Source organism: Catharus ustulatus, chromosome 35 (genome assembly GCF_009819885.2).
Source record: "Catharus ustulatus isolate bCatUst1 chromosome 35, bCatUst1.pri.v2, whole genome shotgun sequence".
Classification (NCBI taxonomy): Eukaryota; Metazoa; Chordata; class Aves; order Passeriformes; family Turdidae; genus Catharus; species Catharus ustulatus.
In genome coordinates, this window is record NC_046255.1 from 147064 (window position 1) to 170004 (window position 22941).

Below are 22941 nucleotides of genomic sequence, written 5' to 3' on the forward strand. Positions count from 1 at the left end.
CAGCCAGGGTGGCAGAGGCCCCGGATGACCGGACAGATGGACAGGTGGGGTGTAGGAGGCTGGATGGCTGGACAGACAGACAGATGTGGCAGCAGAGGCCAGACAGCTGGACAGACGGACAGCTGGGGTGGCAGAGGCTGGATGGCTGGACAGACAGACAGATGTGGCAGCAGAGGCCAGACAGCTGGACAGACGGACGGCTGGGGTGGCAGAGGCTGGACAGCCGGACAGCCAGCCAGCCAGCCATGGTGGTAGAGGCCAGACAGATGGACAGACAGACAGCTGGGGTGGCAGAGGCCAGACAGATGGACAGCCATGGTGGCAGAGGCTGGACAGACAGACAGCCAGGGTGGCAGAGACCCCGGATGACCGGACAGATGGACAGGTGGAGTGGCAGAGGCCAGACAGATGGACAGGTGGGGTGGAGGAGGCTGGATGGCTGGACAGACAGACAGGTGTGGCAGCAGAGGCTGAACAGCTGGACAGATGGACAGCCAGGGTGGCAGAGGCTGGATGGATGGACAGCCATGGTGGCAGAGGCCAGACAGATGGACAGCTGGGGTGGAGGGGGCTGGGTGGTGGGACAGACAGACAGCTGTGAATGGAATGTGCTTTGTTATCAAATCCTGCTCAATAAGCGCTTGCAGACCCTGAATGCAAAGGTTGCTCGTTGGCACCTCTTCCTGTTGAGCAAACAGAGGAGCCCCCACAAGGCTACAGAGACCGAACAACACCAGAGGACTGTGCTGAGACAGACCACACCAGCTCCTTATCAATTCCCACCAGGACGTGGAAGTGACCCCAGAGCAGCTCCTCGCCCCTGCTTGCTAAAATCGCAGAGTACACCTGCAAATCAGAACGAGCAACCGCAAGAACCAGAAAATAGACTGCAAAAAACGAACTGAAACTGCTTTTTGGTGCGAGCCATCGGCAGAGCGGTGACTCCCTGGCCACCCAGAGCTGTTTTGCTCAGTTATCGCTTGCTAAATTCACTTACTGATAAATTTTCTATAATTAATCTAAACTGGCTCCTCCAATTTGTCACGAGTATCTGTAGCAGCTGGGTAGCCACAGACCAGACAGACGGACAGACAGCCAGGGTGACAGAGGTTGGACAGACAGACAGAGAGCTGGGGTAGCAGAGGCCAGACAGACAGACAGCCAGGGTGACAGAGGCTGGACAGAGAGATGGGGGTGACAGTGGCCGGACAGACAGACAGACAGGCAGGGTGACAGAGGCTGGACAGACAGACAGCTGTGGCAGCAGAGGCTGGACAGATGGACAGCCAGAGTGGCAGAGGCCAGACAAACGGACAGACAGACAGCCAGGGTGGCAGAGGCCAGACAGATGGACAGCCAGGGTGGCAGAGGCCGGACAGACAGACAGACAGACAGACGGGTTGCCAGGGTCCACAGAACCACCCCACAGCTGGAGCTGCCGCCTGCAGAGCCACACCCGGGGGCGGGGAAGTGAAAACGCGAAGAAAAAAAAAAAAAAAAAGGAAAAGAAGGAAGGAAAGCAAACAAACTGCGAGGCACCAAAGAGCGACGAACTCCGGCCCCCGGCAGCGCCGCAGCACCGGCACGGCCGGGCCAAAGGTCGCCAGGGAGGACCTTGGCCACCGGCACCGCGCTGCTCCGTAGCCATGGCGGTGCTGGGGGTCCTGGTGGCCGCCGTGGCCGGGCTCCTGCTGGTCCTGCTGGTCCTGCCCGCAGCCACAGCCCGGCTGGCACCGTTCCTATGGCAGGACTTGGCGTTCTTCGCCACCATGGTGGGCTCGGGCCTGCGGTGCCGCCGCCGCCTGGGCCGCCGGCCGCCCGTCACCCTGCTCGACGTGTTCCGGCAGCACGCGCGGGAGCGGCCGCGCCAGCCCCTGCTGCGCTTCCAGGACGCCATTTACACCTTCGAGGACATGGAGCGGGCCAGCAACCGCGCGGCCTGGGCGCTGTGGCGGCGGCTGGGGCTGCGCGGCGGCCTCACGGTGGCCGTGTTCCTGCCCAACGAGCCGGCCTACGTGTGGACGTGGCTGGCGTTGGCCAAGCTGGGCTGCGCCATGGCGTGCCTCAACGTCAACGTGCGCGGCCGGGCGCTGCGGCACGCGCTGGAGGCGGCGCAGGCCACGCTGCTGCTGGCCAGCCCTGGTGAGAGGGGACGTGGGGCGTTGTGGGGGTTGTGGTCACTGAGGTCACTGTGAGGGGACATGGGGGTATTGGGGGGTTTGGGGACATTGGGGGGTTGTGGTCACTCTCACCGTGAGGGAACATTGGGAGGGTTGTGGTCACTGAAGTCACCGTGAGGGGACAGTGGGGTATTGAGTGGTTTGGGGACATGGTGGTGTTGTGGTCACTGAGGTCACCGTGACGGGACATGGGACATGGGGGGTTGTGGTCACTGAGGTCACTGTGAGGGGACACAGGACATTGGGGGGTTGTGGTCACTGAGGTCACTGTGAGGGGACACAGGACATTGGGGGGTTGTGGTCACTGAGTTCACTGTGAGGGGACATGAGGGGTTGTGGTCACTGAGGTCACCGTGAGGGGACATGGGGGGTTGTGGTCACTGAGGTCACTGTGAGGGGACGTGGGACATTGGGGGGTTGTGGTCACTGAGGTCACCGTGAGGGGACATGGGGGCTTGTGGGGTTGTGGTCACTGAGGTCACCGTGAGGGGACATGGGGAGTTGTGGTCCCTGAGGTCACTGTGAGAGGACATGGGGGGTTGTGGTCACTGAGGTCACTGTGAGGGGATATGGGACATGGTGGGGTTGTGGTCACTCTCACCGTGAGGGGACATTGGGGGGTTGTGGTCACCAAAGTCACCGTGACGGGACACGAGACGTTGGGGGGTTGTGGTCACTGAGGCCACTGAGGGGACAGGGGACATTGCGGGGTTGTGGTCACTGAGGTCACTGTGAGGGGACATGGGACATGGGGGAGTTGTGGTCACTGAGGTCACTGTGAGGGTTGGGGGGTTGTGGTCACTGAGGTCACCATGACGGGACATGGGGGGTTGTGGTCACTCTCACTGTGAGGGGATATGGGACATGGGGGTGTTGTGGTCACTGAGGTCACCGTGAGGGGACATGGGACACTGGGGAGTTGTGGTCACTGAGGCCACTGAGGGACATGGGGGGACTGAGGTCACCATGACGGGACGTGGGACATGGCGGGTTGTGGTCACTGAGGTCACTGTGATGGGACATGGGGGGTTGTGGTCACCTGGGCTACCATGAAGGGACACAGGACATGGGAGTGTTGTGGTCACTGAGGTCACCGTGAGGGGACAGCAGGGTATTGGGGACTTTGGGGACATGGGGGGTTGTGGTCACCAAAGCCACCGTGGCCTGTGCCGGCTGTGGTGAGTGGATGTGTGTCGATGTCCCTTTGGGTGTCACTGTCCCTTCCTGTGTCACTGTCCCTCTGTGTGTCACTGTCCCTGTGTGTCACTGTCCCTGTGTGTGTCACTGTCCCTGTATGTGTCACTGTCCCTTCCTGTGCCACTGTCCCTCTCTGTGTGTGTCACTGTCCCGCTGTGTCACGGTCCCTTCCTGTGTCACGGTCCCTTCCTGTGTCACTGTCCCTCTCTGTGTGTGTCACTGTCCCTTCCTGTGTCACTGTCCCTTCCTGTGTCACTGTCCATCTGTGTGTGTCACTGTCCCGCTGTGTCACTGTCCCTTCCTGTGTCACTGTCCCTGTGTGTGTCCATGTGTGTCACCCCTGGATGTGCCTGTGTCCCTTTGTCACTCCCTGGGTGCCCCCACGGGGTCAGGGTTCCCTTAGGGGGGATTGGGGTCCCCATTTGGGGGGGCTGTGGGGGCCTGACTGACCAGGACCCCCCATTTGGGGTGCTCAGGGCACCCCTCAGGCAGTTTTGGGGGGATCTGGGGTCTCAGGGACTCCCATTTGGGGGGTCACGGCGCCCCTTGGGGTGTGTGGGGTGGCTGGGGGATCGCAGGCCCCTTTTGGGGTGCTCAGGGCGCCCCCCAGGCAGGTTTGGGGTGCCTGGTGCTCACCTGGGGTGCTTTGGGTACCCATTTGGGGTCCTTTTGGTGCCCATTTCAGGTCCTTTAGGGGCCTATTTTGGGGTCTATTTGGTGCCTGTTTGGGATCATTTGGGTTCCCATTTGAGGTCCTTTAGGTGCCCATTTGGGGTCCTTTAGGAGGCCATTTGGTGTCTATTTGGTGCCTGTTTGGAGTCCTTTTGGTGCCCATTTGGAGTCCATTTGAGCTCCTTTTGGTGCCCATTTGAGGTCCTTTGGGTGCCCATTTGGGATCCTTTGGGTGCCCTTTGGGGTCCTTTTGGTGCCCATTTGGGGTCCTTTAGGTGGCCATTTGGGGTCTATTTGGTGCCTGTTTGGAGTCCTTTTGGTGCCTGTTTGGGATCATTTGAGTGCCCATTTGGGGTCCTTTGGGTGCCCATTTGGATACCTGGAGTGCTCACCTGAGACCCTTGCCCCACCCCACCTCCAAGGGTGCCCACCTGCCCAGGTGCCCATCCCAGGCTCCCTCAGGTGCCCACCTGCCCAGGTGCCCATCCCAGGCTCCCTCAGGTGTCCCGTGTCCCCGCAGAGCTCCGCGAGGCCGTGGAGGAGGTGCTGCCCGACCTGCAGCGCGATGGCGTCCGCGTCTTCTACCTGAGCTCGGCGTCGCCCACGCCGGGGGTCGAGGCTCTGCTCGGTGACATCGAGGCCGCCCCGGACGAGCCCCCGCCCGCCTGGCACCGCGCCGGTGTCACCGGAGACTCCAGGGCCATGTACATCTACACCTCTGGCACCACCGGTGAGCTGGGAGTGCCAGGGTTGTGCTGGAGGAGCGGGGAGGGGGCGAGGGTGGTGAGGAGGGGGGGATTGGAGGGGTCTGGGGGCTCCTTCTCCAGCCTTGACCATCACGGCTCCACCTGGTCTGGGTGGATTGGAGGGGTCTGGGGGCTCCTTCTCCATCCCTGACCATCATGGCTCCACCTGGACCAGGTGGATTGGAGGGGTCTGGGGGCTCCTTCTCCAGTCTTGACCATTTTGGCTCCACCTGGTCTGGGTGGATTGGAGGGGTCTGGGGGCTCTTTCTCCAACCTTGACCATCACAGCTCCACCTGGGCCAGGTGTGTGCTGACTGTGTCCGTGGGAGTGTTGGGCAGCACTCGTGGATGACCACTGGGATGAGGGTCCTCATGGCTCCTCCAACAAGGGACAAAGACCCCCAGACACAGAGGGTTTTGCCCCCCAGGACCCCCCATGCCAGCGGCCGTTGTCCCCGCAGGGTTGCCCAAGGCCGCGGTGATCACGGAGCTGAAGCTGCTGATGGTGGCCAGCCTGGGCCGGATCTGCGGCCTGCGACCCGACGACGTCGTCTACACCACGCTGCCGCTCTACCACTCGGCCGGGCTGCTGGTCGGGGTCGGGGGGTGCCTGGATGTCGGTACGAGCACCCCGAACCACGGGGAGGGACAGGAGGGATGGGAGGGGCGGAGGGATGGATGGATGGATGATGGATGGATGATGGATGGATGGATGGATGGATGGATGATGGATGGATGATGGATGGATGATGGATGATGGATGGATGGATGGGTGATGGATGGATGATGGATGGATGATGGATGGATGATGGATGGATGATGGATGATGGATGGATGATGGATGGATGGATGGATGGATGGATGGATGGATGATGGATGGATGATGGATGATGGATGAATGATGGATGGATGGATGGATGGATGGATGGATGGAAGATGGATGGATGATGGATGGATGATGGATGGATGGATGATGGATGGATGGATGGATGGATGGATGTGGATGATGGATGGATGGATGGATGGATGGATGGATGGATGGATGGATGGATGATGGATGGATGATGGATGAATGATGGATGAATGATGGATGGATGGATGGATGGATGGATGGATGATCGATGATGGATGATGGATGGATGATGGATGGATGGATGATGGATGGATGGATGGATGGATGGATGGATGTGGATGATGGATGGATGGATGGATGGATGGATGGATGGATGATGGATGGATGATGGATGGATGATGGATGGATGATGGATGATGGATGGATGATGGATGGATGGATGATGGATGGATGATGGATGGATGATGGATGGATGATGGATGATGGATGGATGATGGATGGATGGATGGATGGATGGATGGATGATGGATGGATGATGGATGATGGATGGATGATGGATGGATGGATGGATGGATGGATGGATGGATGGATGGAAGATGGATGGATGATGGATGGATGATGGATGGATGGATGATGGATGGATGGATGGATGGATGGATGGATGATCGATGATGGATGATGGATGGATGATGGATGGATGGATGGATGGATGGAAGATGGATGGATGATGGATGGATGATGGATGGATGATGGATGGATGGATGGATGGATGATGGATGGATGGATGGATGGATGGATGGATGGATGGAAGATGGATGGATGATGGATGGATGGATGGATGGATGGATGATGGATGGATGATGGATGATGGATGGATGGATGATGGATGGATGATGGATGGATGGATGGATGGATGATGGATGATGGAAGATGGATGGATGGATGGATGGATGGATGGATGGATGGATGGATGGATGATGGAAGATGGATGGATGGATGATGGATGATGGATGGATGATGGATGGATGGATGGGTGATGGATGGATGATGGATGAATGATGGATGGATGATGGATGGATGGATGATGGATGGATGATGGATGGATGGATGGATGGATGGATGATGGATGGATGGATGGATGGATGGATGGATGATGGATGGATGGATGGATGGATGGATGGATGGATGATGGAAGATGGATGGATGGATGGATGATGGAGGGATGATGGATGGATGGATGGATGGATGGATGGATGGATGGATGGATGGATGATGGATGGATGATGGATGGATGGATGGATGATGGATGGATGGATGGATGGATGAATGGATGATGGATGGATGATGGATGGATGATGGATGAATGATGGATGGATGATGGATAGATGATGGATGGATGAATGATGGATGGATGAATGGATGATGGATGGATGATGGATGGATGGATGGATGGATGATGGGTGGATGATGGATGATGGATGGATGATGGATGGATGATGGATGAATGGATGATGGATGGATGGATGGATGACGGATGGATGGATGGATGGATGGATGATGGATGGATGATGGATGGATGGATGGATGGGTGATGGATGGAGACAAGGCCCAAGAGCCAAGGGGTGTTGTCACCATCCCCATGCCGTGCCCCACAGGTGCCACCTGTGTCCTGCGCTCCAAGTTCTCGGCCTCCCAGTTCTGGTCCGACTGCCGGCGCTACAACGTCACCGTCATCCAGTACGTGGGCGAGCTCATGCGCTACCTGTGCAACACGCCCCAGGTGAGGCCCCCAAACCCCCCTGAGGGCTCAGCCACGCTCTGGGCACACCCTGAGGTGTCCCCTGTCCCCGTGTCACCCCCCAGCGCCCTGATGACCGCGAGCACGGCGTGCGCATGGCCCTGGGCAATGGCATGAGGGCCGAGGTGTGGAAGGAGTTCCTGCGGCGCTTCGGGCCCGTGGCCGTCTGCGAGTTCTACGGGGCCACCGAGGGCAACGCCGGCTTCATCAACTACACCGGGAAGGTCGGGTCTATCGGCAGGGCCAACTGGTTCCTCAAGGTGAGCAGCGGCTCCTCGGGGAGGGGCACTGGGGGTGGCATCGGTGACAAGGGAATGGCAGCGGTGATGAGGGGATGGCAGCAGTGACGAGGGGATGGCAGCGGTGACGAGGGGATGGCAGCAGTGATGAGGGGATGGCACTGGTGATGAGGAGATGGCACCGGTGATGAGGGGTTGACACCGGTGATGAGGGGATGGCACTGGTGACGAAGGGGTGGCACTTGTGATGAGGGGATGGCAGCGGTGAAGAGGGATGGCAATGGTGACAAGGGGATGGCAGTGGTGATGAGGGGATGGCAGCGGTGACGAGGAGATGGCTCCAGTGACAAGGGGATGGCACCGGTGATGAGGGGATGGCGATGGTGACGAGGAGATGGCAGCGGTGAGGAAGGGATGGCACCGGTGGCGAGGGGATGGCACCAATGACGAGGAGATGGCTCCAGTGACATGGGGATGGCACCGGTGATGAGGGGATGGCGATGGTGACGAGGAGATGGCACTGGTGATGAGGGGATGACACCGCTGATGAGGGGACGGCTCCAGTGATAAGGGGATGGCAGCAGTGACGTGGGGATGGCAGCGGTGACGAGGGAATGACCCCGATGACGATGGGATGGCGCTGGTGACAAGGGGATGACCCTGGTGACGAGGGGATGGCGCCGGTGACAAGGGGACGGTGCCGGTGATGAGGGGATGGCAGTGGTGATGAGGGGATGGCACCAGTGACAAGGGGATGGCAGTGGTGACAAGGGGATGGCAATGGTGACGAGGGGATGGCGATGGTGACGAGGGGATGACCCCGGTGATGAGGCGATGACCCCGGTGCCTTGAGAGCCCAGTGTGGCAGCTCAGGTTGGGTCTCAGCCGACCAAAGGAGCCTTGGCTGCCCCTCTTGGGGATGGAGCCAACAGAGACATCCCCGGAGGAAGTCAGCGCCGACGTCCATCAGCTTGGGCTGGCACCACAGCAGAGTCCCCAGAACCCCCTTTTCTCACCCAAAATGGGTCCCCTCCACCTGGCCAACCCAACAGTGCTGACTTGCAGTCTGGTTTTGGGGTGTGCACGGGGACCTGGCCATGTCTGCGCCCCTTTGGTGCCACCCGTTGAGCAAAAGTTTCGAAAATCAGATTTGTTCCCCCGTTTTTCCCTGCTGTGTTCTCCCACAGCTCCCAGATTTGGAAGAAGCCGCCATGAGTTCATTCATTGTTTGAATGGATAAATTAAACCTTGTTTAAATGGGTTTAAATGAGATTTCATTTGAATGATTTCCAACAAAAGATTTTAAATTAAAGGCAATTAAAAAAATGGTCGGGAACAAATGGATGAATTAAAGACAATTAAAAACAAATGGCCAGGAACAAACAGATAAATTAAAGACAATTAAAAATAAATGGTTGAGGACAAACAGATAAATTAAAGATAATTTAAAAGAAATGGCCAGGAACAAACAGATAAATTAAAGATAATTAAAAACAAATGGTTGGGAACAAACAGATAAATTAAAGACAATTAAAAATAAATGGTTGAGGACAAATAAAGAGAATTAAAAAGAAATGGTTGGGAACAAATGCATGAATTAAAGACAGTTAAAAACAAATGGTCAGGGACAAACAGACAAATTGAATGCAATTAAAAACAAATGGTCAAGGACAAATGGATGAATTAAAGATAATTATAAACAAATGGCCAGGAACAAATGGAAGAATTAAAAAAAATTAAAACAAATGGTTAAGGACAAACAGACAAATTAAACATAATAAAAACAAATGGTCAGGAACAAATGGATGAATTAAAGGCAATTAAAAACAAATGGTCGGGGACAAACAAACAAATTAAACATAATTAAAAACAAATGGTCGGCAACAAACAGACAAATTAAAGACAATTAAAAAACAAATTGCCAGGAACCAACGGATGAATTAAAGACAATTAAAAACAAATGGTTGGGAACAAACAGATAAATTAAAGATAATTAAAAACAAATGGTCAGGAACAAATGGATTAATTAAAGACAACTAAAAACAAATGGTCGGGGACAAACAGACAAATTAAAGATAATTAAAAACAAATGGCCAGGTACCAATGGGTGAATTAAAGACAATTAAAAAGAAATGGTCAGGAACAAAAGGATGAATTAAAGACAATTAAAAACAAATGGTCAAGGACAAAATAACAAATAATAGATAATTAAAAATAAATGGTTAGGGACAAACAGACAAATTAAATTAAAAACAAATGGTTGGGGACAAACGGACAAATGAAAGACAATTAAATGTTTTGAATCCCCAGAAGGTCGGGATTGCGTGTCCTGGCACTGGACAGAAATTCTCCCCGCTGTTTTTAATCCCAGGTTTGTCCCTCCCCTGCAGCCCTTCGCTCCCTTCGAGCTGATCCGCTACAACGTGGAGCGGGACGAGCCTGTGCGCGACAAGCGCGGGCTCTGCATCCGCGTCCCCCCCGGTAAGGGATGCGCCAAAACCGCACCAGAAACCCCTGGAAGGAGCCCAGGTAGGGAGCTGAGCATCCTCCAATCCTCCCCGAAGGTGAGACGGGGCTGCTGGTGGTGAAAATCACCAGGAACACGCCGTTCCACGGCTACGCCGGCGACTCGCAGAAGACGGAGAAGAAAATCCTGAGGGATGTCTTGGCCAAAGGCGACGTCTACTTCAACAGCGGCGACCTCCTCATGATGGACAGCGAGAGGTTCATGTACTTCCAGGACCGCGTCGGCGACACTTTCCGGTAATTCCGGCGCTCCCGAGCGGTCGGGGCCGGCACAAATCCCCGCCTCAAACTCTCCATTCCCTTTGTCGTCCCCAGGTGGAAAGGGGAGAACGTGGCCACGACGGAGGTGGAGGCCACGCTGGCCTTGGTGAGCTTCATCCAGGAGGTCAACGTCTACGGCGTGGCCGTGCCGGGTGAGTGCCGCCAAAATCGGGACCCCAGGTGGGCCAAAAAGGTTCAAAATGGATTTTTGACACCCAGAGTTGTTGTGAGAGCCAAACGGCCCCAAGGACAGCACAAGGATCCCACAAGAAGAGGCAAAAAAATAAAAAAAAATAGGAATTGGTTGCCCAAAAAAAGAGTCAAGGGGTGGGTTGGGTAATGTGGGAACGAAGAGGGCAAAAGAGGAAGGATTCCACCCAAAATAAGGAGAATTCCACCCAAAATGGGGAGAACTCACCCAAAATGGGGAGAACTTGCCCAAAATGGGAAGGATTCACCCAAAATGGGGAGAATTCCACCCAAAATGGGGAGAACTGACCCAAAATGGGGAGGAGTCACCCAAAATGGGGAGGAGTCACCCAAAATGGGGAAATTTCACCCAAAATAGGGAGAATTTACCCAAAATAGGGAGGATTCCACCCAAAATGGGGAGGATTCCACCCAAAATGGGGAGAATTCACCCAAAATGGGGAGAATTCCACCCAAAATGGGGAGAATTCCACCCAAAATAGGGAGAACTCACCCAAAATGGGGAGAACTCACCCAAAATAGGGAGAACTCACCCAAAATGGGGAGGATATACCCAAAATAGGGAGGAATCACCCAAAATAGGGGAAAATTCACCTGAAATAGGGAGGATTCACCCAAAATAGGGAGAATTGACCCAAAATGTGGAGGATTCACCCAAAATGGGGTGAATTGACCCAAAATGGGGAGAACTCACCCAAAATAGGGAGAATTTACACAAAATGGGGAGAATTCCACCCAAAATGGGGAGGAATCACCCACAACAGAGAGAACTCACCCAAAATGAGCCCCCAACATCGTTGTGGGTACGTCCTGAGCCTCCCTGGTACCGAAATTGGGACAGACCCACCCAAAACACGTTTGGTCACACAACCACCCCCCCAGTAGCCCAGGTGGCCCCCAAGGAGTTTGGGTAGCCCAGGCGAGCCCGGGTGATGTCCGCAGGGTGCGAGGGCCGCTGTGGCATGGCCGCCATGTGCCTCAAGGCCGGCGCCGCCTTCGACGGTGACAAACTCTACGCCTTCACGCGGGAAACGCTGCCCTCCTACGCCGCCCCGCGCTTCGTCCGCATCCAGGTCAGACCCCGGGGGCTCCAGGGGGGATTTGGGGGGTTGGAGGGGGCCTTGGGATGAGGAAAATTGGATTTTAAATGGCCCCAAATCTGCCCTAAAATCGGATTGAAAATGGCCAAAAAGGTGCTGTTAAAATCTGTGCTGAAACGCTCAAAATCCGCCAAAATTCCAAGGGTTTCTGGGAAAAATGCTAGTAAGGAATTCCTAAAATAAAATTCCTAAAAATCCCATCCAAAATGTCTGGGAGTGCCCAGTCCTGGCAGGATGGACTCATGGAATGGTTTGGGTTGGATTTTAGATCTGGAATCATGGAATGGTTTGGGTTGGATTTTAGATCTGGAATCAGGGAAAGGTTTGGGTTGGATTTTAGATCTGGAATCAGGGAATGGTTTGGGTTGGATTTTAGAGCTGGAATCAGGGAATGGTTTGAGGGGATTTTAGAGCTGGAATTAGGGAAGGGTTTGGGTTGGATTTTAGATCTGGAATTGTGGAATGGTTTGGGTTGGATTTTAGGTCTGGAATCATGGAATGGTTTGGGTTGGATTTTAGAGCTGGGATCAGGGAATGGTTTGGGTTGGATTTTAGAGCTGGAATTAGGGAATGGTTTGGGTTGGATTTTAGAGCTGGAATCAGGGAATGGTTTGGGTTGGATTTGAGATCTGGAATCAGGGAAAGGTTTGGGTTGGATTTGAGATCTGGAATCAGGGAAAGGTTTGGGTTGGATTTTAGAGCTGGAATTATGGAATGGTTTGGGTTGGGTTTTAGAGCTGGAATCATGGAATGGTTTGGGTCGGAAATGAGGGTCACCCTGTGCCATCAAGGGTCACCCACTGGGTCCCCAATCCCGATGTCCTTGTCCCTGTCCCAGGGGATCCTCAATCCTGGTGTCCCTGTCCCTGGGTGTCCCCAATCCCCCTGTCCCTGTCCCAAATCCCCTTGTCCATGTCCCTGGCTGTCCCCAATCCCTATCCCAGTGCCCCCAACCCCTGTCCCTGTCCCCAGTCCCCCTGTCCCCATCCTGGCTGTCCCCTGTCCCTGTCCCTGTCTCTGGGTGTTCCCAGGTGCCCCCATTCCCCCTGTCCCTATCCCGGCTGTCCCCAATCCCTATCCCAGTGTCCCCAACCCCTGTCCCTGTCCCCAGGACTCCCTGGAGCTCACGGGCACCTTCAAGCAGTGCAAGACCAACCTGGTCCGGGAGGGATTTGACCCGGGAGCGATCCGGGACCGCCTGTTCTTCCGCGACGACGCGCGCCGCTCCTACGTGCCCCTGACCCCCCAAATCTTCGCTGCCATCCAGGACATGAAGCTCAGCCTCTAGCAGGGCCCAGGCTAATTAACAAAGGCTAATTAGGGACTAATCAGGCACTTTGAACCGTGCTGGACAAGAGGAGGGTCAGTGTGAGCTCGTGCTGATGTGGAAATTAAATTTAACCCGAAATTCCCGTTTTTTTGGTGGTCAGGGTTTGGTTTTGGGGGTTGGACTCGCTCGTTTGAGGGGCAGGGGATGGCCCTGGGGGTAAAGATGTTGGTCCTTGTTTGATGTGGAGCCCCCAAAATTCCGTCCTGTTCCAGCCCTGGGCTCTGATCTGGAACAAATTCCCAGGAATTCCCTCACGGGCTGAATTCCTTCCCAATATCCCGCCTGTGGAGCCTCTCCTTTTCCAAATTCCTGCCCCCAAACCCATTCCAACCCCTTCCCCAGGGCTCCTCCCCTAGAAACGCCACCAATTTCACATAGAAAAGCTGAAATCTTTAATTTACAAACCTCGCCGGCGCTGCCGAGCCTCGCGGAGCCGGCGATTCCTCCAACCCGCTTCAACCAGCCCCCGGCACCTGCACCCCACCGGCCCTGGCTGCCCCCGGGGCTGCTTGGGGACTCCCTGGGGGCTACTTGGGGCTGCTCAGGGACTCTTTGGGGCTCCTCAGGGACTCCCTGGGGCCTCTTTGGGGCTCCCTGGGGGCTACTTGGGGACTCCTTGGGGCTCCCTGGAGACTCCCTGGGGGCTACTTGGGGACTCCTTGGGGCTACCTGGGGACTCCTCAGGTGTGGCTTCTCAGGTACTCCCTGGAGACTCCTCGGGGCTCCTTGGGGACTCCCTAGGGCTCCTTGTGGTTCTTTGGGACTCCTTGTGGCTCCCTCGGGCTCCTCAGGGACTCCCTGGGGCTCCTTGGGGACTCCTTGTGACTCCTTGGGGGTTCCTTGGTGGCTCCTTGGGGCTCCCTAGGACTCCTCAGAGACTCCTTGGGGCTCCCTGGGGCTTCTCAGGGACTCCTTAGGACTCCTTGAGGCTCCTCAGGGACTACTTAGGGACTCCTCAGGGCTCCTTTTGGCTTCTCAGGAACTCGTTGGGGCTCCTTGAGGACTCCTTGGGGGTTCCTTGGTGGCTCCTTGAGGCTCCCTGGGACTCCTACAGGCTCTCTGGGGCTTTTTGAGGCTCCTCAGGGACTCCCTGGGGCTCCTTGAGGACTCTTTGGGGCTCCCTGGAACTCCTCAGGGTTCCTTGTGGCTTCTCAGGGACTCCTTTGGGACCCCTTTAGGACTCCTTGGGGCCTCTCAGGGACTCCTTGTGGCTCCCTGGGGCTCCTTGGGGACTCCTTTGGGCTCCTTGAGGACTCTGGGGGCTCTTTTGGGGGTTCCTTGGTGGCTCCTTGTGGCACCCTGGAACTCCTCAGGGGCTCCTTGAGGCTCCTCAGGAACTCCTTGGGGCTCCTTGTGGCTCTTTGGGGACTCCCTAGGGCTCCTTGTGGCTCCTTGGGGACTCCCTAGGGTTCCTCAGGGCTCCTTGGGGCTGCTCAGGGACTCCTTAGGGCTCCCTGGGTCTCCTCAAGGATTCCCTGGGGGCTCTTTCAGGACTCCTCGTGGCTCCCTGGGTCTCCTCAAGGACTCTTTCAGGGCTCCTCGTGGCTCCCTGGGGTCTCCTCCCCTCTCCCACCCCTCCCCATCCCCTCAGCACCGCCCTCCTCCATCCCCCACGATCTCCACCTCCACCACCACGGGCAGCTCCCCGCAGCTCCTCAGCGTCCCCTTGAAGCTCCTCCTCGCCTCCCCCGCCCTCCTCTCCCTCTGCAGCTCCGCCAGGCGCATCCTCAACCTCTGCTCGCGGCGTTTCCCCGCCTGGAGCTGCCTCTGCGCCTTATCCAGCGCGTCCAGCGCCGCCTCGGCGCGGCGCTTCCAGAGCAGGGCGCTGCCCACCTGGTAGCTGTGCTCGCTCTGGATGTACGAGCCCGCCCTCGGCGGCAGCCGCACCATGAACACCGAGGGGGGAGGAGGAGGAGCTGGAGGAGCTGCGGGGGTCGGGGGGGCTCCCTCGGGCAGGGCGGGGGTGGCCGTGGCTCGCTCGTCGCCCGTGGCCACCAGCAGGGTCTCGGGGATGGAGCCCGAGGGGCCGGGCAGCGCGGGGACGCCGCCGTGGTCGCCGGCCGGGGGTGGGTCGGGGTCTTGGGTGGGCTGGGGGAAGCACGAGGTGTCCGAGGGGATCGGGGGGTCCGGCGGGGGTGGGAGGGGGTCGCGTCTGTGGAGAGAGAGAGCCCAAAAATGTGGGCAGAGAAGGGTTCCAGGGAATTGGGGGGGTCTCAGGGAATTGGGGGAGTCCAGGTGTGGGAGAAGTCTGGGGGGAATTGGGGGTCTCAGAGGGAATTTGGGGGTCCCAGGGAATTTGGGGGGTCCCAGGTGTGGGAGAGGCCTGGGGAATTTTGGGGGTCCCAGAGAATTTGGGGGTTCCCAGGTGTGGGAGAGGCCTGGGGGAATTTGGGGGGTCCCAGGTGTGTGAGAGGCCTGGAGGGAATTTGGGGGTCCCAGGGAATTTGGGGGGGGGGTCCCATGGGTGAGAGAGGCCTGAGGGAATTTGGGGGTCCCGGAGAATTTGGGGGTCTCAGGTGCGGGAGAGGCCTGTGGGAAATGTGGGGATCCCAGGGAATTGGGGGGTCCCAGATGTGGCAGAGGCCTAGAGGTCCCAGAGAATTTGGGGGGTCCTGAGTGTGGCAGAGGCCTGGGAGAAATCTGGGGGTCCCAGGGAATTTGGGGGTCCCAAGTGTAGGAAAGGCCTGGGGGAATTTTGGGGTCCCAGGGAATTTGGGGGGGTCTCAGGGAATTTGGGGGTCCCAGGTGTGGGAGAGATCAGAGGAGGAATTTGGGGGTCCCAGAGAATTTGGGGGATCCTGAGTGTGGGCAAGGCCGGGGGAATTTGGGGGTCCCAGGGAATTTGGGGGTCCCAAGTGTAGGAAAGGCCTGGAGGAATTTGGGGGTCCCAGGGAACTGGGGGTTCCCAGGTGTGGGAGAGGTCTGGGGGGAATTTGGGGGTCTGGTAGAGAATTGGGGGGGGTCCCATGGGTGAGAGAGGCCTGGGGAGGGGGAATTTGGGGGTGCCCTGGGGGAATTTGGGGGGTCCCAAGTGTGGGAGAGGCCTGGGGGAAATTTGGAGGTCCAAGGAGAATTTGGGGGTCCCAGGTGTGGGAGAGGTCTGGGGGGAATTTGGGGGTTCCAGGGAATTTGGGGGGTCCAAGGAGAATTTGGGGGGTCCTGAATGTGGGAGAGGCCTGGGGGAATTTGGGGGTCCCAAGTGTAGGAAAGGTCTGGGGGAATTTGGGGGTCCAAGGAGAATTTGGGGGGGTGGGGGTCCCATGGGTGAGAGAGGTCTGGGGAGGGAGAATTTGGGGGTGTCCTGGTGAGAAATTTGGGGTCCCAGGGAATTTGGGGAGTCCCAGGTGTGGGAGAGGCCTGGGGGAATTTGGGGGTCCCAGGGAATTTGGGGGGGTCTCAGGGAATTGGGGTCCCAGGGAATTTGGGGGGTCCCAGGTGTGGGAGAGATCAGAGGAGGAATTTGGGGGTCCCAGAGAATTTGGGGGATCCTGAGTGTGGGCAAGGCCGGGGGAATTTGGGGGTCCCAGGGAATTTGGGGGGTTCCAGGTGTGGGAGAGGCCTGGGGGGATTTGGGGGTCCCAGGGAATTTGGGGGGGTCCCAGGTGTGGGAGAGGCCTGAGGGAATTTGGGGGCCCAAGGAGAATTTGGGGGTCTGGTAGAGAATTGGGGGGGGGGTCCCATGGGTGAGAGAGGCCTGGGGAGGGGGAATTTGGGGGTGTCCTGGGGAGAAATTTGGGGGGTCCCAGGTGTGGGAGAGGCCTGGGGGAAATTTGGGGGTCCAAGGAGAATTTGGGGGGTCCCAGGTGTGGGAGAGATCAGAGGAGGAATTTGGGGGTCCCAGGGAATTTGGGGGGTCCGGGTGGAATTTGGGGGTCCCGGGGGTCCCGCAGGGCAGGGGGAAGGATGGGGACTGTCCCACCATAACCTGGGGAGCCCCCCCAAACCCCCCCAAACCCCCCAGCCCCCCCCAGTCTCTCACCTCCACCTGCGGGCGCCCCTGGCCGGTTTTGGGGGGTCGCTGTCCTTGGGGGGGGGGCGCGGCTTGGCCCGGGGGGGGCGCGGGGGCCGCGAGGGGCCCAGGGAGAACACGGTGGGGACAGCGCCCTCCTTCAGGCGGTGATAGCCACTGCAACGGGAAATGGGGGTCAGGGGGACCCCAAAACATGGGAGGGACCCCAAAAACTGAGAGGGGACCCCAAAAACTGGGGGGAAACCACAGAGAACACGGTGGGGACAGCGCCCTCCTTCAGGTGGTGATAGCCACTGCAACGGGAAATGGGGGTCAGGGGGACCCCAAAACATGGGGAGGGACCCCAAAACCTGAGAGGGACCCCAAAACATGGGGGAGACCCTAAAACACGGGGGGGACCCCAAAACCTGGTGGGGGGAGACCTCAACACCTGGGGAGAGGCTCAGGGGGGGACCCCAAAACCTGCGGGGGAGACCCCAAAACCTGGGGGGAACCCCAAAACCTGGGGGGGCTCCAAACCCCCCCAAACTCACCTGGAGCCCCTCCAAGGCTCACCTGGATGCTCCCTGTAGCCCCTACCCCACTCCCAGCTGCTCTCCAGGTTCACCTGCAATCCCCCCAAACTCACCTGGAACAGCTGGCAGCAGGTGGGGCTCACCTGGATCAGCTGTGACACCCCCCAGGACACAGCTGGGATCCCCCAGGTGTCACCTGTGCTCCCCAAGGACACAGCTGGACACACCTGTACACACCTGTGCTCCCCAAGGACACACCTGGACACAGCTGGGACACCCCAGGTGTCACCTGTGCTCCCCAAGGACACACCTGGACACAGCTGGGACCCCCCAGGTATCACTTGTGCTCCCCAAGGACATACCTTGACACACCTGTACTCACCTGTATTCACCTGTACACACCTGCACACACCTGTACACACCTGCACACACCTGTGCACACCTGTACACACCTGAGCACTCACCTGTACCCCACCAGCTCGAAGCAGGACTGTTCAAAGTGCTGGGAGCAGAAGTAAATGTACTTGGAGCTGGGGTCCCACTCCCCAGGACACACCTGTACACACCTGAGCACACCTGTACACCCCCCCAGGTCTCACCTGTAGCCCACCAGCTCGAAGCAGGAGCTCTCAAAGTGCTGGGAGCAGAAGTAGATGTACTTGGAGCTGGGGTCCCACTCCCCAGGACACACCTGTACACACCTGTACACACCTGAGCACTCACCTGTACACACACCTGTACACACCTGTACTCACCTGTACACACCTGTACACACCTGAGCACTCACCTGTGCACACCTGTACACACCTGTACACACCTGTACACACCTGTACACACCTGCACACACCTGAGCACTCACCTGCACACACCTGAGCACTCACCTGCACACACCTGTACACACCTGCACACACCTGTGCACTCACCTGTACTCACCTGTACACACCTGTACACACACCTGCACACACACCTGCACACACCTGTACACACCTGCACACACCTGAGCACTCACCTGTAGCCCACCAGCTCGAAGCAGGAGCTCTCAAAGTGCTGGGAGCAGAAGGAGATGTACTTGGAGCTGGGGTCCCACTCCCCAGGACACACCTGTACACACCTGTGCTCACCTGTATTCACCTGTACACACCTTTACACACCTGCACACACCTGTACACACCTGAGCACTCACCTGTAGCCCACCAGCTCGAAGCAGGACTGTTCAAAGTGCTGGGAGCAGAAGTAGATGTACTTGGAGCTGGGGTCCCAGCGCCCGCCCCCCGCCGGGTCCCGTCTCCGGCTGTTCTCCAACCACTGCGCGCGGCGGGGGTCGTCCCTGCGCGGCAGCCTGGGGACGGGGACAGGGATAGGGTCAGTGTCAGGGGATAGGGACAGCGTCAGGGGACAGGGACAGCGGCAGGGGACAGCCACAGGGACATGGGGACAGGGACAGCGTCGGGGACAGGGACAGTGTCAGGGGACACGGGGACAGCGTCAGGGACAGGGACAGGGGACAGCGTCAGGGACAGGGGACAGTGTCAGGGGACAGTGTCAGGGAACAGCCACAGGGACAGGGACAGCGTCAGGGGACACGGGGACAGGGTCAGGGACAGGGGACAGGGACAGCGTCAGGGACAGCGTCAGGGGACACGGGGACAGCATCAGGGACAGGGTCAGGGACAGGGGACAGAGACAGCGTCAGGGACAGCGTCAGGGACAGGGTCAGGGACAGCGTCAGGGACAGGGACATGGGGACAGGGACAGAGTCAGGGACAGGGACAGCGTCAGGGGACACGGGGACAGCGTCAGGGGACAGGGACACGGGGACATGGGGACAGCATCAGGGACAGGGACATGGGGACAGGGACAGCCACAGGGACATGGGGACAGGGACAGCGTCAGGGACAGGGGACAGCCACAGGAACAGGGACAGTGTCAGGGGACAGTGTCAGGGGACAGCCACAGGGACAGGGGACAGCGTCAGGGACAGGGACACGGGACAGCGTGAGGGGACAGGGGACAGCCACAGGGACATGGGGACAGGGACAGCGTCAGGGGACAGGGACATGGGGACAGCAACAGGGGACAGGGACATGGGGACATGGACAGGGACACGGGGACAGCGTCAGGGGACAGCCACAGGGATGTGGGACAGCAAAAGGGACATGGGGACAGCAACAGGGGACAGCCACAGAGACATGGGGACAGGGTCAGGAACATGGGGACACAGACAGGGGACAGCAACAGGGGGACAGGGACAGGGGACAGCCACAGGCACATGGGGACAGGGACAGCAACAGGGTCATGGGGACAGGGACATGGGGACATGGACAGGGTCAGGGGACAGCCACAGGGACATGGGGACATGGACATGGGGACAGCCACAGGGTCATGGGGACAGGGTCAGGGGACAGGGACACGGGGACAGGGACATGGGGACAGGGACAGGGGACAGCAACAGGGTCATGGGGACCGGGTCAGGGGACAGTGACAGGGACACGGGGACAGCCACAGGGACATGGGGACACGAACAGCAACAGGGACATGGGGACAGCAACAGGGACATGGGGACAGGGGATATGGGATGGGGAACATGGGACAGGGGACAGGCGACATGGTGGGACACAGGGATGGTGACAGGGACAGGGGACACAGGGACATGGACAGCGGACATGGGGACATCAGGACATGGGACAATGACAGGGATGGGGGACATGGGGACAGCATGACAGCAACAGGGGACATGGGACAGTGACAGCGGGACAGGGGACACAGGTCACACACATCACACAGGTGACACAGGTAACAAGGTTCACACAGGTGACAAAGGTGACACAGATGGCACAAGTGACAAAGGTAACACAGGTGACAAAGGTGACACAGGTGAGCTGTGAGGCCGCAGTTTTCCTCCCCGAACCCCTGCCGGGCTGAATGACACCGTCCTCCCCCCACACAGCCGTAAATGGAACGGTCCAGCCGGGCCCGGGAAAGGGGGACAGGGCCGAACCATCCCTCAAATGGGGGGGACACACCTGGGACAGCCCATTGCTGTGAGGGGGGGGGACACACCTGGGACAGCCCATTGCTGGACAGGGGGACACACACACCTGGGACAGCCCATTGCTGGGGGCGGGGACACACACACACACCTGGGACAGCCCATTGCTGGGGGGGGACACACACACACACCAGTGCCATCCCATTGCTGGGGTGGGGAGGTGACACCGGTGCCACCCCATTCCCGGGCAGGTGACACCGGTGCCATCCCATTGCTGAGGGGAGGTGACACCGGTGCCACCCCATTCCCGGGCAGGTGACACCGGTGCCATCCCCGCTGTCCCCAGTGTCACTCACCGGTGGAAGGAGATGCCTCTGCCGCGGGTGTCGCGGGTGTCGCGGGTGCAGCAGCCGGCGGCGGAGCAGTGCCGGGGCATCTGCGGGGGTGCCGGTGTCACAGCGGTGTCGCAGCGGTGTCACAGCGCTGTCCCATCCCCGCCATGAGCCCTCAGCCCACCCCCCCCCGCCTCACCGCGGCCTACCCCGCTCCTCTCCCCTCGTACCGCCCCACCACGCCCGGAACCCACTCCCCGTGTCCTCTCCCCCTCCCTTTCCCCACTTTTTTCCCATTTTCCCCCGTTTTTCCCCCATTTTTCCGCCGTTCCGGCCCCACCTCGGCGCTCCCATCCCGCCGCCGCCGCGGCCTCCACGGAACTCTCGCGAGACTCCTCGCGATCCTCGCGGACACCTCTGACCCCGCCCCTTTCTTCTCATTGGCTGAGGCGAGGGAAGCCACGCCCCCCTGAGCGGGAGCCTCGTTTACACTCCGCGCTGTGATTGGCTGGAGGGGCAGCACCCCGCCCCATTCGCGGCGTAAACCCCGCCCATCTGTTCTCATTAGCATACAAGCCCCGCCCCTCGCCGCGAGCGCTCCTCCCACCGCAGTTTGGGACGATTTTCGGGAATTTTGGGGAATTTTGGGGAATTTTGCGGAATTTCGGAGATTTTTGGGGATTTTCGAGGATTTCAGCCCCCCCAAATCGGGGTCCAAAGGGTTTTGGGCCCCTCCCCTCAGGAATATTTTAAATCCCTCCCCCAAAGTGCGGCACGGGGAGGGGGAATCCCCCAAAATTGGCTTGGGGAGGTTTCCAAACCCGCCCCCCCCAAAATCCCCAAATTCATTTTTGGGGTCGCTCCTGGGTTTGGGGTGACCCCCCCCCACCCCCCCCCACCCCCCCCCCCGCATGTCCTCCAGGGCCACTCAGGAGCCAGATCCTGTCCAGGCACTTTAATGAGTTTGGGGACCCCCGCCCCAAAACCCAAAAGGAGAGCGGGAGGGTCCAGGGCGGGGTTGGGGTCTCGGGGGGTCTCAAGAGGTTTTGGGGTCCCTGCTCGGGTTTTGGGGTCTCAGGGGGGTCCCCGCTCAGGTTTTGGGGTCCCCGCTCGGCTTTTGGGGTCCCCGTGGGGTTTTGGGGTCTCGGGGGATCCCCGCTCGGATTTTGGGGTCCCGGAAGGGCTCAGGGGGTCCCCGCTCGGGATTTGGGGTCTCAGGGGGGTCTCATGGGGTCCCAGCTCAGGTTTCGGGGTCTCAAGGGGTCCCCGCTCGGCTTTTGGGGTCCCCGCTCGGGTTTTGGGGTCTCAGGGGGGTCTCATGGGGTCCCCGCTCAGGTTTTGGGGTCTCAGGAGGTTTTGGGGTCTCGGGGGGGTCCCCGCTCGGGTTTTGGGGTCTCAGGAGGTTTTGGGGTCTCAGGGGGTCCCCGCAGTGCTGGGGGCGGGCTCGGGGCGGGTGCCGCTGTCCCCGCTGTCCCCGCTGTCCCCGCTGTCCCCGCTGTCCCCGCTGTCCCCGCTGTCCTCGCTGTCCCCGTCCCGCAGCATCCTCCGCACCGTGCGGGACAAGGTCATGGGGTCACACCTGGGGGGCACCGGGAGGGGAGGGTGAGACCCCCCTGAGAGCCCAGCACCCCAAATACCCCATAGAGACCCCAAATATCCCATAGAGACCCCATAGAGACCCCAAATATCCCATAGAGACCCCAAATATCCCATAGAGACCCCATAGAGACCCCAATATCCCACAGAGACCCCATAAATCCCATAGAGACCCCATAAACCCCATAGAGACCCCAAATATCCCATAGAGACCCCATAGACCCCACAGAGACCCCATAAACCCCACAGAGACCCCAAATACCCCATAAACCCTATAGGGACCCCAAATACCCCATAGAGAACCCCAAATACCCCATAGAGACCCCATAAATCCCATAGAGACCACATAGACCCCATAGAGACCCCTCCAGACAGCCCAGCACCCCATAAACCCCACAGAGACCCCAAATACCCCATAAACCCTATA

At 58.6% G+C, this 22941-nt stretch overlaps 2 protein-coding genes across 2 annotated transcripts; one reads left to right on the forward strand and one right to left on the reverse strand.

Annotated features, from left to right (window-relative positions):
- The first annotated feature begins 1575 nt into the window (after window positions 1-1575).
- Window positions 1576-13390, forward strand: SLC27A5 (solute carrier family 27 member 5). The gene is made up of 10 exons (XM_033084093.2): window positions 1576-2142; window positions 4570-4779; window positions 5257-5415; window positions 7304-7428; window positions 7512-7706; window positions 10076-10166; window positions 10250-10448; window positions 10527-10624; window positions 11625-11755; window positions 12894-13390. Exons 1-10 carry the CDS (start codon window positions 1647-1649, stop codon window positions 13068-13070), a joined length of 1881 nt encoding a protein of 626 aa, XP_032939984.1. The 5' UTR covers window positions 1576-1646; the 3' UTR covers window positions 13071-13390.
- Window positions 13391-13802: 412 nt separating this feature from the next.
- Window positions 13803-21321, reverse strand: THAP7 (THAP domain containing 7). The gene is made up of 5 exons (XM_033084094.1): window positions 21259-21321; window positions 20943-21022; window positions 18781-18936; window positions 17092-17238; window positions 13803-15264 (listed from the first exon to the last, which is right to left on the reverse strand). The coding sequence occupies exons 2-5, from the start codon at window positions 21020-21022 to the stop codon at window positions 14700-14702; spliced, it is 948 nt and encodes a 315-aa protein (XP_032939985.1). The 5' UTR covers window positions 21259-21321; the 3' UTR covers window positions 13803-14699.
- Window positions 21322-22941: the final 1620 nt, after the last annotated feature.

What these genes read in the sequence shown, in the direction of transcription:
- SLC27A5 (XM_033084093.2), top strand. Translation starts at nt 1,647, where the DNA reads ATGGCGGTGCTGGGGGTCCTGGTGGCCGCCGTGGCCGGGCTCCTGCTG. An exon ending in CGGGGGGTGCCTGGATGTCG is followed by an intron (nt 5,416 to 7,303) that starts GTACGAGCACCC and finishes CGTGCCCCACAG; the next exon opens with GTGCCACCTGTGTCCTGCGC. An exon ending in CGCGTCGGCGACACTTTCCG is followed by an intron (nt 10,449 to 10,526) that starts GTAATTCCGGCG and finishes TGTCGTCCCCAG; the next exon opens with GTGGAAAGGGGAGAACGTGG.
- THAP7 (XM_033084094.1), bottom strand. Translation starts at nt 21,022, where the DNA reads ATGCCCCGGCACTGCTCCGCCGCCGGCTGCTGCACCCGCGACACCCGC. An exon ending in TTCGAGCTGGTGGGCTACAG is followed by an intron (nt 17,239 to 18,780) that starts GTGAGTGCTCAG and finishes TTCCCGTTGCAG; the next exon opens with TGGCTATCACCGCCTGAAGG. An exon ending in AGGGGCGCCCGCAGGTGGAG is followed by an intron (nt 15,265 to 17,091) that starts GTGAGAGACTGG and finishes CTCTCTCCACAG; the next exon opens with ACGCGACCCCCTCCCACCCC.